Here is an 18495-nt window from a genome sequence, read left to right as displayed (position 1 = left end):
TTAAGTATATCCTAAGGAAATCAAGCTCTGAAAGCAGCAGTCGAATAAAAGAGGGGCCAAGACTCATTCCCTGGAAGCTCCAGGTCCTACTTACTCCCTTTACTATCAAGGCTGATTGTCCTCAAGTAGGCCTTCATGAACACTCTCACTCCTAATTCCTGTGTTGTACCCAAGCCTGGATCAACACTGCAATGGCATCTCTTTTTGCCCTTTAACAGACTTGCCTGGTGCTGCAAGACAAACATCTGAGCAGAAGGGGCCCTCACAGCCCCATCACCGGCCAGGCTGATCTCTCTCCCTCCCACCCCATAGCCACTATTCCAGGTCTGCCTCACCCTCCTCAAGATCAGGCTCACCAAAAAGCCTCCAAATTCAGTAAAAATACAAAGACTATCAAGTGCAGTCTTACCCTCAAATTTACCTAGTTTCATCCCCATTCTTCTCTCTCCTTCCTTTACCTGACTTGAACTTGCTCCTCTAGGCCAATCTCAGATGCCACGTCTCCAACAAAAAGTCTTCCTTCAACACCAAGCTACTATAAGTGCCTCTGCTCTGGGCTCCCTGGAACCCCACACTTGCCTTTACAGCCAAGCTCATTACATCCTACTGCCCCTTTGCCCCTCAAACCTGTGAATTATTGAGAACCAGGGTCCTTATTCATCTTTGCACCGTGCACAAACTGTTTCTCTTACCTTCCCCACAACCTCTCCAAGAACTCCCATCCCCACCAAGAAAAGGTTATGGTTTTTCAACCCTTCTTTTAACATTAAAGGAAAAAGCCATAACTAGAAATTGCGGGGGGGGAATTGAACTACAATTTGATGACTATAATCCCTTTCAAAATAATGCCGTGAACCATAACAAACCAATTTCCAATACAATTTAAACTGAGCTGAGCAGTTAAACAATGCAAAGATACAATAGTGAAGAGCAAAACAATATATGGGCTTTTATTCAGTGCACATTCATTGTGATAATTTCAAATGTTCCTGACAGTTACAAGTTATTACAGCACTCACTCTTCATCACTCTCCTTAATGCATTCTTTCTCTTGTTACTCTCCAGCTACCTCAAGGGGGCAAATACAAGTTATTTTTCATTTGCTTGAATTTAGTTGTCTTGAGTGTGACTGGTTTCATTTACCAGTAGCAGTTTACAACATCTCTCATATGTCTGTCTTTATGATACAAAAGCATTGAAAACGTCAGCTCAGTTCTCGAGCTACTAAATGCTCCTACAAAAATTCCATAAAATACTATGCCTTGTAGGTCCTACCAAAATGACAGATTCCTGGCTCCAAAACCTATAAATAATGAGAATGTTTTAAAACTGCATGTTTACAAACCAGCAGATTTTGTTCATTGGATTTTAATAACTAAAGTTACTCAAATCTGAAGTCTAAAGTCAATGTTCCCTTGAAGCAATGCCATTGTGTAACTGGTTTTCAAACACAAGTGGTAAATTGATAAGCACTGCAAACCAATGTCCATCACCCTCTGCTGTGCTGTCAAAAATTATGTTATTTTAACTATCAAATGTGTAAAGCCAATTCAGGGCAGTTTTATGTTGACTGTTCTGAAAATCGTATGCTGCTTCTACCTCTTAATTATATTTGCAAAAAGGAACAAAGAGGGGGCTTCCCTGGTGGTGCAGTGGTTGGGAGTCCGCCTGCCGATGCAGGGGACACGGGTTTGTGTCCCGGTCCAGGAGGATCCCACATGCCGCGGAGCAGCTGAGCCCGTGAGCCGTGGCCGCTGAGCCTGCGCGTCCGGAGCCTGTGCTCCGCAACGGGAGAGGCCACAGCGATGAGAGGCCCGCGTACAGCATTAAAAAAAAAAAAAAAAGGAACAAAGAGCTCAATGATCCCAAGGTATGGTCAGAAAAAAATCTTGGACTGCGTTTTATTTTATTTTTGAGCCCTGAGACGTGTAACTTCTCAGCCCAAGATCCAGATGATTCCTCAGCTCAGTCTTCCTTTTAGAAACCTGCAAACTTGCCAGGATACCACAGGGATGAAACCACAGAGAAGGCACAAAATAAACCATTAGCTCAGGGGAAATTTGTAGGTGACCCAGACCTAGTTGTACACATTTCCACAACTGTGAGACTGACTATACATAATTACTCCCTTAAAACGTGTGGGGAATAAGAGCACCTGGCAGCCAGTCTACTAGCCTCGTAACTTTGAGAAAACACTTTAACTTTGCTGGGCCCCAACTGAAAATACCAACCATATTTGCTTGGCCTCACCCATTTCAATGGAAATCCCAGAGAAGCTGCTTTAATAAGACAAGGTGCCATCTTCTGTAAGGAAGCTTCACTACTAATGGCACTCATTTTCCTAAACATAAGTAACCATAACATGTCAAACTTAAAGAATATACCTGGAGTATAAAGGAATCACTCGGCTGTTCAGCAGAAAGTAACACAACATTGTAAATCAACTATATTTCAATTAAAAGAAAAAAGAATATACTTGGAATTGAAATACCAAAAAAAGAAAAAAAAGCAAAGACTTAATACAAGGTACACTCTAAAACTGGCTGGGGTTAGAATACACTAAAATGATCCTCTGGAGACCAATACTGAAAATGCTTCTAAAGCAAAAAAACTGTTAAAATCTCTCAGCATTTGAGATGGGGAAACACACTCACACATACAAGCACATGCATACATATACATACACACACTGACATACACACACTGACATAAAATAAAAGGCCACCCTGTTTGGGAAAAGCATCTTGGGAAGTTGTATAGAAATCAGCGATTTTTAGAAGGTGGCTGCTCTCATCTGCCGATCCTGGACTTCAACTGCAACATTTCCAGCCTGCAGCCAGCCCTGCCCGCTTCACACTATCCCCACAATCTGAATTGGCCCTGGCCAGTCTATCCTGTTACTGTTTGTCCTGAAATCAGTGGGTTTTGTATGCTGATAGACTTGCTCGGTTTGTCTCAAGTCTGAAGTCAAGGGGAGATTCTGTCAGCAGCCAAGGACCTCTGTTCAGTCCTGAAGGGCGGGTTTTTCCTCCAATCCCAGGACTTGTTCCTATACTTGGTGCTCCTAAGTGTATAGTTATACCACCCCTTAGATTGTCTAGTTAGTTAATATATTGTGCAGTGTTAAATACATTGCACCCTTAAAGCTGTTTGCCCATTTTACCTTTATTTCAAAAGTCTAAACATATGGCTAGCATATGCTTGAACTCTTGGTGAAATTTAAATGCTAATAAAATAGGATACCCAAAATTAAATAAATAAATGGCCAAAAGGAAATCATAAAGAGGTTATGTTTGTTTGGCAAGCTTATGAGTAACTTTTTTCTTCATTTTTTCTCTATTTTTCTACATGAGCATCTACAAACTTAAACAAAAATTCTCAACAAAGAGGTTACTTACACTAGTGAAAATACGAAAGGGGGAAGAGAAAGGATGTTTTCCCTTTCTTTAACTTTTATTTTTAGTATTTCAAACATACACATATTCTAAACATCATGTATCCACCATCTAGCTTCATTTAACAATATTTTGCCAATCTTTATTCAACGAAAGTCATACCACTTTATTTCCTGAGGTATTTTAAAAACAAGTCCGGGCTTCCCTGGTGGCTCAGTGCTTGAGAGTCCACCTGCCCATGCAGGGAACACGGGTTCGTGCCCCGGTCCGGGAGGATCCCACATGCCGCGGAGCAGCTGGGCCCGTGAGCCGTGGTCGCTGGGCCTGGGCGTCCAGAGCCTGTGCTCCGCAATGGGAGGGGCCACAGCAGTGAGGGGCCCGCGTACCCGCAAATAAATAAATAAATAAATAAATAAATAAATAAATCCCAGGGGTATTCCCTGGTGGTCCAATAGTTAAGACTCGGTGCTTTCACTGCTGTGGCCGGGGTTCAAACCCTGACTGGGGAACTAGGATCCTGCAAGCCACACAGCGCGGCCAAAAAAATTAATTAATTAATTTGAAAAACAAAATAAAACAAATCCCAGACTGCATGTTATTTCACCTATATATTTTTCAGTGTGTATTGTCAGTTGACAAGGAAAAATATATATAGCCACCATGTCATCATCACGTCTCATAGGACAACAGTAATTCCATAGTATCATCTAATACCCGGCCCATTTTCAAAAATAAGAATGGTCCTTTCAATAACAGTGTTCAACAACTGAAGATCCATATAGAAAAACTAAAACTGTGCCACTACCTCATATCCAGAAATGTATTATAATGAACTGTAACTCAATAAGAAAAGCATGACAAAAAAGAAAAACGTACAAGAGGCTTGAATAGGCATTTTGATAAAGAGGAAATCCAAACAGCCAATGAGCATAAAAGAAAAAAAATCATGATGTTATTTAAAACCACAAGAACCTGCTACATACTCCCATTTAATTTTAGAATGTCTAATGTCAGGGAGGCTGTGGGGCAATGGAAGTAGCAAACACTGGTATAGAAAGGTGTAAAGTGGAAAATAGTTTTGTTCTAAAACTACCCATGTGTATACCCTATAACCACTCCTTTGGAGGAAAAGTAGGAGACTATAATAGGTAAAGGGGACAGATAGGGGAAACCTAGGGTGCCTGTAATGTTTTCCTTGATGTCAGGGATGGTACATAGGTATTCACCTTACAATAATTCATGAAGCTCTAAGTTTATGTTTTATCCACTTTCCAGCTTGTTTTATATTTCAAAATATAAACAGTTTAAAAATAGTACAATAATTGACTCGGTCAAGGATTATCAATGGAGGCAAATTCACTGGGTGAAAGGCTATTGGGAACAGGATATTCAACTAGCCTCTAAATATTACCCTATAGCAAACTTATTAACTTTAAAGGGAAATCCCTGGCGGGATCCTTCATATAACCTTCAAAGCAGGTTATAAAGAACATTACTGGGAAAATCAGGGATCTTTGAGTATGGTTTCTATATTAGATGACATTATACAAACGTTAAATTGCCTTATAACTGAAAGAAACATGCTGAAATAATTAAGGGTGAATTGTCATGATGTCTGCAACTTACTTTCAAATGTTACAGCATAAGGACAGAGAGACAGAGACACAGACAGAGTGATAGAGAAACAAAAAGCAAATGTGGCAAATATTAACAACTAGTGAATCCATGTGAGGGCATCCAGGTGTTCACTGCATCACTTCAACTTTTTGGTAGGCAAGAAATTTCTCTAAATAAAACAATGGGAGAGGGAATAAAAGGTTTCAAAAAGAAAAGATTTTTTTTAAAAAATATTATTTCAAGTAGTATCGGGGAGGCAAGAAGGATTAGATTACATCAAGCAGATTATGCTCTCATGAAAAATAACTGGAAATATGTAATATGTACTTTTAAAAAAGAAAAAATTCTCACAATTTGTGTGGGGGGGATAAAAAAGAGAATATAAGAATGTTTTGTTTTGTTTTTGCTTTATACATTCATTCATTCATTCATTCATTTTTGGTTGTGTTGGATCTTTGTTGCTGCACGCAGGGTTTCTCTAGTTGCAGCAAGCGGGGGCTACTCTTTGTTGCGGTGCTCGGGCTTCTCATTGTGGTGGCTTCTCTTGTTGTGGAGCACGGGCTCTAGGTGCACAGGCTTCAGTAGTTGCAGTACACTGCCCCAGTAGTTGTGGCTCGCAGGCTCTAAAGCACAGGCTCAGTAGTTGTGGTGCATGGGCTCAGTTGCTCCGCGGCATGTGGGATCTTCCCAGACCAGGGCTCGAACCCGTGTCCCCTGCATTGGCAGGCGGATTCTTAACCACTGTGCCACCAGGGAAGTCCTATAAGCATGTTTAATATAGCTTTTTCAAATGATTAGGGGAAAACTACAGGAAGAATACATATCACAATACTGCTTTTGCCTTAAGATGGTACTATTATGAATAATATTCCCTGTTTTCCAGGTATTTTTATAATGTGCTTTGCTTTTAAAAATTTTGAGTGTGATTTGAAGATCAGCCAGATAACCACATACTATATTACTGTTGAACAGGCTCACATATTTGTACAATTAGCTGGTTTCAATGTAAAAAACAGAAGCAGCAGAAATCATACTGATGTGTATTTATTTCTTCTTGTCCTGTGAAGAATTATGGGTCACACAAAGCACAACAAATGACTGCTTCTCGACCACTGAAAACGGTAACAAAAATAGTAACAAGAAATGATGCTTTACAAAACCCACTGTAATAGAAATATACCTCATCATATATGCTCCCATTAATGTCTGCACCATAGATAGGTGCCACGAAGGTTAAGTTCTTCCAGTACTTGCGCTCCAAATCTTCATAATCCAAGTATCTCGGAGTACAATACCTGGAAAAGGGAGATGAAACAAAGCACAAAACAGTAAGACAATTTTAAGATTTTCCCTACCCATTTGATTTAAATCACTTTCTAAACAAAATTCTTTCAAAATGAAAACACTGCAGCAGCTCATGTTGTCAAATCTGACAAGTAAATATATACATGTGTTTATCATAGATCTCTGAAGACTCTAAGATTCCTAAATAACTATATGAAAACCTCATTTTTTGATGAATAAGAAAAATATTTTTATGAAAGTATCAATAATAGAAAACTACTTAATATTATTTTAGCTTTCAAAATATTTTCTAAAATCTTTAACCAATTATACCATACTAGGACATTTTAGAGATTTACATGTAAAAGACAAACATGTAACTTAGAATAAAAGACTTACAAAGACAAAACATATAACTTAGAATATATGTAATTTGTTATATATAATTTAATATTTATTATTAATTATATGTAATTCACTTAAAATTTCTTATATTTTTCTATAGAAAAATTGACAAAGGACAATATCACTAAAAATCCAAGAAAGTAAAACTAAAATAAGATATTTTGCACCTATCAGATTGGCAAATGCTTAATATATAAATGGTGGTAAAGAATGAAACTTCTCTTACACAGCTGGAGTCGGGGTATATACTGGTATCAGAGTACAATTTTTCAATAGCCTTAAAAAATGTCCCTTTGGGCTTCCCTGGTGGCGCAGTGGTTGAGAGTCCGCCTGCCGATGCAGGGGACAGGGGTTCGCACCCCGGTCCGGGAAGATCCCACATGCCGCGGAGCGGCTGGGCCCGTGAGCCATGGCCGCTGAGCCTGCGAGTCCGAAGTCTGTGCTCCGCAACGGGAGAGGCCACAACAGTGAGAGGCCCACGTACCACAAAAAAAAAAAAAAAAAAAAAAAAATGCCCCTTTGACCCTAAAATTCAACTCTAGAAATTCATCTCAACAACATAGAGATGTATACAATGATATATGACCCAGGATGTTGCTGCAGCATTAACTGAAACCTCAAGCTTACGTCCAGCAATTAGGACTATGTTAAATAAAAGAACACAAAATAAGGCAGATCTTTCTGTATATTGACATTAAAATCTTTCCACAGTGAATAAAGCAGATTACAGAACAGTAAAAATACTATGATCCTATTTACATAACAAAAAGATCTGTAGGGCTTCCCTGGTGGCGCGGTGGTTGAGAGTCTGCCTGCCGATGCAAGGGACACGGGTTCGCGCCCCGGTCCGGGAGGATCCCACATCCCATGAAGCGGCTAGGCCCGTGAGCCATGGCCACTGAGCCGGCGAGTCTGGAGCCTGTGCTCCGCAACGGGAGAGGCCACAACAGTGAGAGGCCCACGTACCGCAAAAAAATAAATAAATTAATTAATTAAAAAAAGATCTGTAACTGTACATTAAATGGCCAGAAATATACTCTAAACTATTAATACTAATGGTTATCTCTTACATAGGAACTACAGAAAGGTACTTCTTTGTATTATTTGGATTTTGAACAATAATCTTATATTATTACCAAAAAAAAAAACCACAATGTTTCTACAGGAAAAAAAAATTAGCAAAGAAATCAACAAACTGAGAAAGCAATGGAACACACATAGTGAAAAAGGTGTTTAGCAGAAGCAGCAATCCCTATCAAGCCTACTGGACATTTTAGATTGAAGAATTATAGAACAAGCAACATCTACATCTACTGCACTGGGGATGCCAAACTGGTTATCTAAGCAATAAGTGAGAATGCCAAACAGTTTAACAACTGGATTTGAAATAAAGAGTAATTTACAGATTTAATCTCACAGGGCAACCAAAAATAAAAAGGATGGGCGTGAAAGAATCCACTCCACTTCATTCTAATGCTTTGATTAGAGGGTCCCAGTAGTAACAGACATTCCAGGCACAAGCTAAACAAGCTAACCAGAGGTCAGAGTCTGGTGACAAAAAAAGGTAGCAAAGATGCTGTTTATTATGACTTCTAAAGAAACTTCTTAGATTTTAGAAATTAAAAACCTAAACTGCCTTTCACTATGAGAAGACCTAAAGAATCTATCACCATATACTCACCCAGTCAGGATCAATTTTTAGCAACCCATAACTCTAAGAGAGAAAGCTATAGTTGGGTATTAGCTATTGAGGTTAAAGTCTAAAATCCCTGAATATTTGAAACAAACACTGATACTAAACTTGGAAAAAGGGACCAGTTCACTTACTTGGTACCTGATTCTAATGAAACCTGGCTACAGTTTCCATCCCTAATGGACTGCCAAACAATCACGCCTATTCCACAAATCCAGCATCAACTTGCTCAAAACTGATTCAACCACACTTCCTACCCAGAACCTTTCATTCACTATAGCACAGTTGTTAAGAGACAGGGCTCCAGAACCAGACTGCTTGGATCTAAATCCAGGCTTTGCCATTTATAAGCTACATAACCCAGGACAGGAGACTGAATCTCTCTGGACCTCAGTTACTCCTGTATAAAACAGGGATAATAACAATTGAGCTGTTGTGAAGACTCCATCAGATAATTCTGTAAAGCACTTAGCTCCATGCCTAGAAGAAAGTACAGATCAACAATGTAAGCGATGGGAAGCAGCATATTACTCACCTCCACAAACTTTTATAGTAAAGATATGTTGGAGGTCTCCAGATTTTCTTTGGACTAAGTTATGTTATTAACCAAATGAGCGTGTTATCCTCTCTACCACCAAGCACATTATGTACTGTGTACCTATGCAAGGGCATGTACTGAAGGAGAACAGATGAACAGAAAGACCAGAAAAATGCCTCTTGCCTACCATGAAAATTAGTCCCATCTTAGGACCATTCCATAACTGTTATGAAGACCATGTGATCCTAGTGTAGCTGTGAGTGGACAAGTAGAGCCTTGGTTTGAGGTTTAAAACCCATTTCACTGGCATTTGAAATAAATTTTCATATGAAACTTACAGAGGAAATATAAAAATATAAATTTCAAAGGTAACAACAGGGGCTTCCCTGGTGGCGCAGTGGTTGAGGGTCCGCCTACCGATGCAGGGGACACGGGTTCGTGCCCCGGTCCGGGAAGATCCCACATGCCGCGGAGCGGCTGGGCCCGTGAGCCATGGCCTCTTAGCCTGTGTGTCTGGAGCCTGTGCTCCGCAACGGAAGAGGCCACAACAGTGAGAGGCCCACGTACCGCAAAAAAAAAAAAAAAAAAAAAAAAAAAGTAACAACGTTACAAAAATTATAGTGAAATTAATGCAACTCAAAAGATACATCAACTTTGAAAGAAATGACATTTAATCTGGAAATAATCTTTCAGACAATTTCTCATGATAGTCATATTTTGTAACAAAAAAAAAGAGTCCACTTTTTTTTTTTTTTTGACCACTCCACGTGGCATGTGGGATCGTAGTTCCCCAACCAGGGATGGAACCTGTGCCCAGTGAATTGGAAGCATGGGTTCTTAACCACTGGACCACCAGGGAAGTCCCTAGAGTCCACTATTTTTTAAATTATCTTTGAACTTCAGAATATCAAGAAATGTATATTCTGTTAATAAGTAAATCTTTACAATCTGTTTAATAATTTATACTACTTCAAGTATATTTTAGCTTCATGACACTATTTATTTTTTCAATCAACATATATTGAAACAGCACCTACCATGTCCCAGATACTGTACCAAGCACTGGGTACACAGTGGAACACAAAACAGAGACTGTCAGCTGAATGGCTACCTTCAGGAAGAGTCAATCTACAACTAAGCCACCAGAATAAAAAACAGAGATATGAATAAAGTAAGTGCCTAGTAAGATAAATTCCCTCTAAATAGAAAACTGACACCATGCTACGATAATCAAATGGGCTAGAGATGATAATCAAAGTTTCTCCGTGACAAGAGAACACAGGACTTTGAGACTCTGTACTCATCAATATTTTGAATCGCCATGTATTATTAACAATGATTGTCTCTGGGAGTTGAAATTACGCATTTCTATAATGTTTGAATTTTTAAATAAGCATACATTAGTTTTGTAACGCTTCTGACCTTCCTTCAAAATCCATCTCAGTAGCACCTACGAAATGAAATTACACCATTCCAATTAACTACCACAGAAGGTTTACCTTCCTTTGAAACCCCACAGAACTTTCTCATAATAATTATGATGATTTTTAAGGATATTAACCAACATTTTCTAGTAAGTATTATCTGATTATTTCCAAGTACAAAGTCTCTTGAAATATCAAAGTAGTCAAGTAGAGGTTCCACTAAATGAACTAAGCTATTTAATAGTTTTTTTTAAAATAGATCTTTATTGGAGTATAATTGCTTCACAATACCGTGTTAGTTTCTGTTGCACAAAAAAGCGAATCAGCCATATGCATACACATGTCCCCATATCCCCTCCCTCTTGAGCCTCTCTCCCATCCTCCCTATCCGACCTCTCTAGGTCATCGCAAAGCACCAAGCTGATCTCCCTGTGCTATGCAGCTGCTTCCCACCAGCCAACTATTTTACATTCCATAGTGTATATATGTTGATGCAACTCTCACTTCGCCTCAGCTTCGCCCTCCCACCCCATGTCATCAAGGCCATTCTCTATGTCTACCTCTTTATTCCTGCCCTGCAACTAGGTTCATCAGTACCCTTTTATTTTTTTTAGATTCCATAGTATGCATTAGCATATGGTATTTGTTTTTCTCTTCCTGACTTACTTCACTCTGTTTGACAAGCTCTAGGTCCATCCACCTCACTACAAATAACTCAATTTCGTTTCTTTTTATGGTTGAGTAATATTCCATTGTATATATGTGCCACATCTTCTTTATCCATTCATCTGTCAATGGACATTTAGGTTGGTTCCATGTCCTGGCTATTGGAAACAGAGCTGCAATGAACATTGTGGTGCATGTCTCTTTTTGAATTATGGTTTCCTCAGGGTATATGCCCAGTAGTGCGATTGCTGGGTCATATGGTAGTTCTATTTTTAGTTTTTTAAGGAACCTCCATACTGTTTTCCATAGTGGTTATATCAATTTACATTCCCACCAGCAGTGCAGGAGGGTTCCCTTTTCACCATACCCTTTCCCGCATTTATTGTTTCTCGCTTTTTTGATAATGGCCATTCTGACTGCCATGAGCTGATACCTCATTGTAGTTTTTTGTTTTTTGGTTTTTTTGCAGTATGCGGGCCTCTCACTGTTATGGCCTTTCCCGTTGCAGAGCACAGGCTCCAGACACGCAGGCTCAGCGGCCATGGCTCACGGGCACAGCCGCTCTGCGGCATGTGGGATCTTCCCAGACCAGGGCACGAACCCATGTCCCCTGCATCGGCAGGCAGACTCTCAACCACTGCACTACCAGGGAAGCCCCTCATTGTAGTTTTGATTTGCATTTCTCTAATAATTAGTGATGCTGAGCATTTTTTCATGTGCCTCTCAGCCATCTGTATGTCTTCCTTGGTGAAATGCCTATTTAGGTCTTCCACCCATTTTTTAACTGGATTGTTTGGTTTTTTGATATTGAGCTCCATGAGCTGTTTGTATATTTTGGAGATTAATCCTTTGTTGTTTCATTTGCAAATATTTTCTCCCATTCTGAGGGTTGCCTTTTGTCTTGTTTATGGTTTCCTTTGCTGTGTAAAAGCTTTTAAGTTTAATTAAGTCCCATTTGTTTATTTTTGGTTTTATTTCTGTTACTCTAGGAGGTGGGTCAAAAGAGATCTTGCTGTGGTTTATGTCAAAGAGTGTTTTTCCTATGTTTTCCTCTAAAAGTTTTATGGTGTCTGGTCTTACATTTACATCTTTAATCCATTTGGAGTTTATTTTTGTGTATGGCATTAGGTAGTGTTCTAATTTCATTCTTTTACATGTAGCTGCCCAGTTTTCCCTGCACCACTTACTGAGGGTTTATCAATTTTGTTTATCTTCTCAAAGAACCAGCTTTTAGTTTTATTGATCTTTGCTATTGTTTTCTTCATTTCTATTTCATTTATTTCTGCTCTGATATTTATGATTTCTTTCCTTCTACTGACTTTGGGTTTTCTTTGTTCTTCTTTCTCTAGTTGTTTTAAGGGTAGGGTTAGATTGTTTGAGATTTTTGTTTCTTGAGGTGAGATTGAATTGCTATAAACTTCCCTCTTAGAGCTGCTTGTGCTGCATCCCATAGGTTTTGGGTCATCATGCTTTCATTGTCATTTGTTTCTATGTATTTTTTTATTTCTTCTTTGATTTCTTCAGTGATCTCTTGATTATTTAGTAGTGCACTGTTTAGCCTCCATGTATTTGTGTTTTTCATGGTTTTTTTCCTGTAATTGATTTCCAATCTCATAGCGTTGAGGTCAGAAAAGATGTACGACTTCAATTTTCGGAGGCTTGATATGTGACCCAAGATGTGATCTATCCTGGAGAATGTTCCATGTGCACTGGAGAAGAAAGTGTATTCTGCCACTTTTGGGTGGAATGTTTTATAAATATCAATTAGATCTATCTGGTCTATTGTGTCATTTAAAGTTTGTGTTTCCTTGTTTATTTTCTGTTTGGATGATCTATCCATTGGTGTAAGTGGGGTGTTAAAGTTCCCTACTATTATTGTTTTACTGTTGATTTCTCCTTTCATGGCTGTTAGAATTTGCCTTATGTATTCGGGTGCTCCTATGTTGGGTGCATAAATATTTATAATTGTTATATCTTCTTCTTGGATTGATCCTTTGAACATTATGTAGTGTCCCTCCTTATCTCTTGTAACAGTCTTTATCTTAACGTCTATTTAATCTGAAATGAGTATTGCTACTCCAGCTTTCTTTTCATTTACACTTGCATGGAATATCTTTTTCTATCCCTTCACTTTTAGTGTGTATGTGTCCCTAGGTCTGAAGTGTGTCTCTTGTAAACAGCATATATATGGTCTTGTTTTTGTATCCATTCAGCCAGTCTGTGTCTTTTGGTTGGGGCATTTAGTCCATTTACATTCAAGTTTATTATTGATATGTATGTTCCTATTACCATTTTCTTAATTGTTTTGGGTTTGTTTTTGCGGGTCTTTTTCTTCTCTTGTGTTTCCTGCTTAGAGAAGTTTCTTTAGCATTTGTTGTAAAGCTGGTTTGGTGGTGCTGAATTCTCTTAGCTTTTGTTTGTCTGAAAAGCTTTTGAGGGACCTCCCTGGTGGCGCAGTGGTTAAGAACCCACCTGCCAATGCTGGGGACACGGGTTTGAGTCCTGGTCCAGGAAGATCCCACATGCCACAGCACAACTAAGCCAGTGTGCCACAACTACAAAGCCTGTGCTTTAGAGCCTGCGAGCCACAACTACTGAGCCCACGTGCCACAACTACTGGAGTCCGTGCTCCGTAACAAGAGAAGCCACTGCAATGAAGAAGGAAGGCAGCCAAAAATAAATAAATAAATATTTTAAAAAATAAAATAATTATCTTTAAAAAAAAAAGAAAAGCTTTTGATTTCTCCATTGAATCTGAATGAGATCCTTGCTGGGTAGAGTAATCTCGGTTGTAGGTTTTTCTCTTTCATCACTTTAAATATATCCTGCCACTCCCTTTTGGCCTGCAGAGTTTCCACTGAAAAATCAGCTGATAACCTTATGAGGATTCCTTTGTATGTTATTTTTTGTTTTTCCCTTGTTGCTTTTAATAATTTTTCTTTGAATTTAACTTCTCTTAGTTTGATTAATATGTGTCTTGGTGTGTTTTTCCTAGGGTTTATTCTGTATAGGACTCTCTGTGCTTCCTGGACTTGGGTGACTATTTCTTTTCCCATGTTAGGGAAGTCTTTGACTATAATCTCTTTAAATATTTTCTCAGACCCTTTCTTTTTCTCTTCTTCTTCTGGGACCCCTATAATCCGAATGTTGGTGCATTTAGTGTTGTCCCAGAGGTCTCTGAGATTGTCTTCAATTCTTTTCATTCTTTTTTCTTTATTCTGCTCCTCAGCAGTTATTTCCACCATTTTGTCTTCCAGCTCACTTATTCGTTCTTCTGCTTCCGTTATTCTGTTATTGATTCCTTCTAGTGTATTTTTCATTTCAGTTACTGTGTTGTTCACCTGTTTGTTTGTTCTTTAGTTCTTCTAGATCTTTGTTAAACATTTCTTGTATTTTCTCAATCCGTGCTTCCATTCTATTTCTGAGATTCTGGATCATCTTTACTATCATTACTCTGAATTCTTTTTCAGGTAGATTGCCTATTTCCTCTTCATTTATTGGGTCTTGTAGGTTTTTACCTTGCTCCTTCAACTGTGACATATTTTTTTGCCATCTCATTTTTTTTTTTTTTTAATGAGTGGGATTGTGTTCCTGTTTTACTGGTTGTTTGGCCTGAGCCTTCCAACGCTGGAGTTTGTAGGTTATTGGGTAGAGCTGGGTCTTGGTTGCTGAGATGAGGAACTCTGTGAGACCTCACTTCGATGAATATGCCCTGCTGTCTGAGGTTCTCTGTTAGTTCAGTGGTTCAGACTCAGAGCTCCCACCGCAGGAGCTTCCCCCTGACCCCAGGCTTGCAAATCAAGATCCTGCAAGCCACATGGGCTGGCAAAAAAAAAAAAAAAAAAAGAGAGAGAAAAATAACAAAGTAAAAAATAAAATTAGACTAGGAAACTAACAGATATGTTAGAAAGAATGTAAAAATAAAAATATAGATGAGTCAACAACCAGAAGGTACATCAGCAACACAACAGTAAAAAAGAGGAGGAAGGAAAGGAAAAAAAAAAGGGGGCAGGGGAAGGCCTTGGCAGATCTGGGCAGTGGGTGGGGCTAATGCTCAGGACCCACGGGGCTGGAAAAGGCCCTGGGGGCTGTGGGCAGTGGGGCGTAGGCTCAAGGAACAGAAGGGGCCCAGGCATGCCCCCCAGCCCTCCTCTCAGAGGGCAGGGGACCTCACCTGGGAGCCCAGCAGGCTTCCTGGGCTCGAGTGGGTGGGACAAATGCCCTCCTCTCCTCTCCTGCCCCTCTGGTCTGGGATCCGGGAGGGCCTTTCCCACCTGCCTCTCCTGATCTCCCCGGCCTCCCTCCTATGCCCCCAGGGCCAATGCGGCTGGTAGGGTGGGGGGGGCACCTTGGAGAGCAAGGGACCAGCCTGGGACCTCAGCAGGTTCCCCATGGCTGAGTGGGCGGGGCAATTGCCCTCCATTCCTCTCCAGCTTCTCCCGGAGGGCCCCTCCCACCTGCCTCTCCTGATCTCCCCGGCCTCCCTCCTATGCCCCCAGGGACCCACGTGGCCTGGAGGGGGGTTTTGTAAGCTATTTAATACTTTAAGAATGACTCTGGAAATAGGCACTAGAAAATGGAGAACAGAATATGGTAAACAGTTTGTACTTATAAAAAGTTGGATAGGGACTTCCCTGGTGGCGCAGTGGTTAAGAACCCACCTGCCAATGCTGGGGACACGGGTTTGAGTCCTGGTCCAGGAAGATCCCACATGCCATGGACAACTAAGTCCATGTGCCACAACTACTAAGCCTACTCTCTAGAACTCACGAGTCACAACTACTGAGCCCACATGCCACAAGTACTGAAGCCCGCACACCTAGAGTCCATGCTCCACAACAAAGAAGCCACCGCAATGAGAAGCCCACACCACAACAAAGAGTAGCCCCCTCTTGCCACAACTAGAGAAAGCCCGTGTGCAGCAACGAAGACCCAACGCAGCCAAAAATTAATTAATTAATGAATTAAGTTAAAAGAAAAGAAAATATCTTTCTAACACTGGGTTAGGAAAAAAAAAAGTTGGATAAAATTGCTTCTGCAATCTTGTTTTAGCATTGAACTTATTAAAGAGTTCTTAAAGAGTATAAAAGCAAACAAGTCTAGTCCAAATAAAAGTTTCACATTCTCAATCAATGAAATCTGAAACAATGAGGCTTTACTAATGCCTATGAAAAAAACCTCAATTGTTATAAAGCAGAAACTAACACACCATTGTAAAGCAATTATACTCCAATAAAGATGTTTAAAAAAAAGAGGGACTTGAATTAATTATAAAATGTCTAATTGCTTTGGATTAACCAGAATGCTCCATAATAGGAACTTCACACAGAAAAAAGATTTTTCAAGTACCATCAAGTGCTTACTATGTCAAATATAAATTTTTTTTTAAAGATATCAACTAAATTTATCCAAAGGACTTAATCTCATGAATACCCATCCAGAGAATTTAGACACTGATGTTTTTTGGTTGGATGATTGGTTGGTTGGTTTTGGGGGGGTATTTTTTTTCCAGATTAATATTTTGATCTAAGGCCTTAACCACCACATCAGAAACTTTAAAAAAAAAAACATTGGGGGGGGCAATTTAATAACAATCATAACTGTGATCGTTTCTAAAATATATCCACAAATCCTTTGATACACCTCCCTTCAAGACTTACAGCTTAATTCTCCTCCCCTTAAGTATGGGCTGCATTTGGCTTATAACAAATAGAATATGGCAGAAATGACAGTCAAGAAACAGGTCATGAAAAGACATTGTGTCTTCATCTTGGTAACTCCTGGATCACTTGCTTTGGAAGAAGCCAGCTGCCACAACACGAGGAGCAGTTCATGTGGCAAAGGACTCAGGACTCCAGCCAACTGCCACGTAAGGGGAGCAATCTTGGGAGAAAATCTTCTAGTCACAGTCAAGCCTTCAGGTGACAGCAGCCCCAGCCAACTTGAATGCAACCTCAGGAGAGGCCCTGAGCCACAGCCACCTGGCTGAGCCACTCCCAGATTCCTGACCTTAAGAAACTGAGATGTTAAATGTTTATTGATTTAAGATACTAAGGTTTGGGGTTATTCGTTAGATAGCAGCAGGTGACTAACACAATACTGGTGGCCCTTCAAGTCATTCAAGGATTTTCTTTTTAAATTACTCGTCTTCTAATATATATAACTTATCATTTAAGACTTAAACATTGTCAGGACTTCCCTGGTGGCACAGTGGTTAAGAATCCGCCTGCCAATGCGGAGGACACGGGTTCGAGCCCTGCTCCAGGAAGATCCCACATGTCATGGAGCAACTAAGCCCGTGTGCCACAACCACTGAGCCTGCACTCGAGAGCCCGCGAGCCACAACTACTGAGCCCGCGAGCCACAACTACTGAGCCCACGTGCCACAACTACTGAAGCCCGCGTGCCTGTGCGGGAGTAGTTATACCATGGAAATAGGCAAGAACCACAAATCAGGGTTCCCCCACCTCCCCGGAAACTTGTTGGAGCCCATGCTCTGCAACAAGAGAAGTCACTGCAATAAGAAGCCCACGCACCACAACGAAGAGTAGCCCCCTGCTCAATGCCAACTAGGGAAAGCCCACGCGCAGCAACAAAGACCCAACGCAGCCAAAAATAATTAATTTTTTAAAAAAGAGGAATGCCATTTAAAAAAAAAAAAGACTTAAAGATTGTCACACACAGAAGAAAATTTGCCTAACAAAGATGAATCAAGTGTAGAATCAAAAACTCATGGCAACTAAAAGATAGGAAAAAAACCATTTACAAATATTATGAATGAGATGATAAAACGAGGAACTAGTTTTCCCTAGCAGTAAACTAAAGTAAGTAGGCAGGCAACCACCTGAAAAACAGAAAACAGTAACAGTTAAATGAGGACTGAAAGAGATTGTGCAGAAGACTCCTGCTTTTCACCACAAGCTCCCATCTACTTGGTTACTTACCATGTTCACCTATATCTTCGAAAGAAATAAAAATAGTAAACTGAATCTACTCACTTGCCACTGTTGGCCAGCTGCCTGAACTCCTTCACTGTCATGGCTTTTTTCTGGATGTTGTATTGAGTGAACAGTCCTGACTGCCCTGTGACCATCTGCTGAATTGGCGCTGGAATAAGCAAATTGTCAATGTCATCATAGCACTGCCTTGGCTTCCACTCCTTAGGAGGAATAACCTAAAAGTAAAATAATGAAATATTATTTGGAAAACATTCCAGGTAGTTATTTAGCTTTTCTATTCCAACAGAATACAAGTGAAGAATTTCTCAGCATTTATATGACAAATGTGTAAAAGAACTGTGAAGATTCACATTAAAGGAAATGCTTGCATTCTCCCAAATATTCACCTTACTGACATGACTTTTTTAAAACAGCAAAATTTACTGAGTACTTACTATACAAAATACTGTGCTTGTATTAACTTATTTTTTAGTGGCTACTGTTAACCTCTCTGTTTTAAAGGTAAAATTGAGAG

At 39.9% G+C, this 18495-nt stretch overlaps 1 protein-coding gene across 4 annotated transcripts in view; it reads right to left on the bottom strand.

Moving 5' to 3' along the window:
* Positions 1 to 18495, bottom strand: part of KDM4C (lysine demethylase 4C) — a 410995-nt gene that overhangs the window by 347701 nt on the left and 44799 nt on the right. For 3 of the 4 annotated variants that reach the window (XM_082656307.1, XM_082656305.1, XM_082656309.1), the window contains exons 3-4: positions 18021 to 18196; positions 6193 to 6307 (exon numbers count right to left, since the gene is read on the bottom strand). In XM_082656307.1, the coding sequence (XP_082512433.1) occupies positions 6193 to 6307; positions 18021 to 18196 (291 nt within the window). The remainder of the gene's footprint in view (positions 1 to 6192; positions 6308 to 18020; positions 18197 to 18495) is intronic. The other variant, XM_082656308.1, reaches the window with a different exon arrangement.

This window comes from Grampus griseus (assembly GCF_964374135.1).
Source record: "Grampus griseus genome assembly, chromosome: 6".
Classification (NCBI taxonomy): domain Eukaryota; kingdom Metazoa; phylum Chordata; class Mammalia; order Artiodactyla; family Delphinidae; genus Grampus; species Grampus griseus.
The sequence above is the reverse complement of the archived record's forward strand: the minus strand, read 5'-3'. Positions and strand labels throughout refer to the sequence as shown.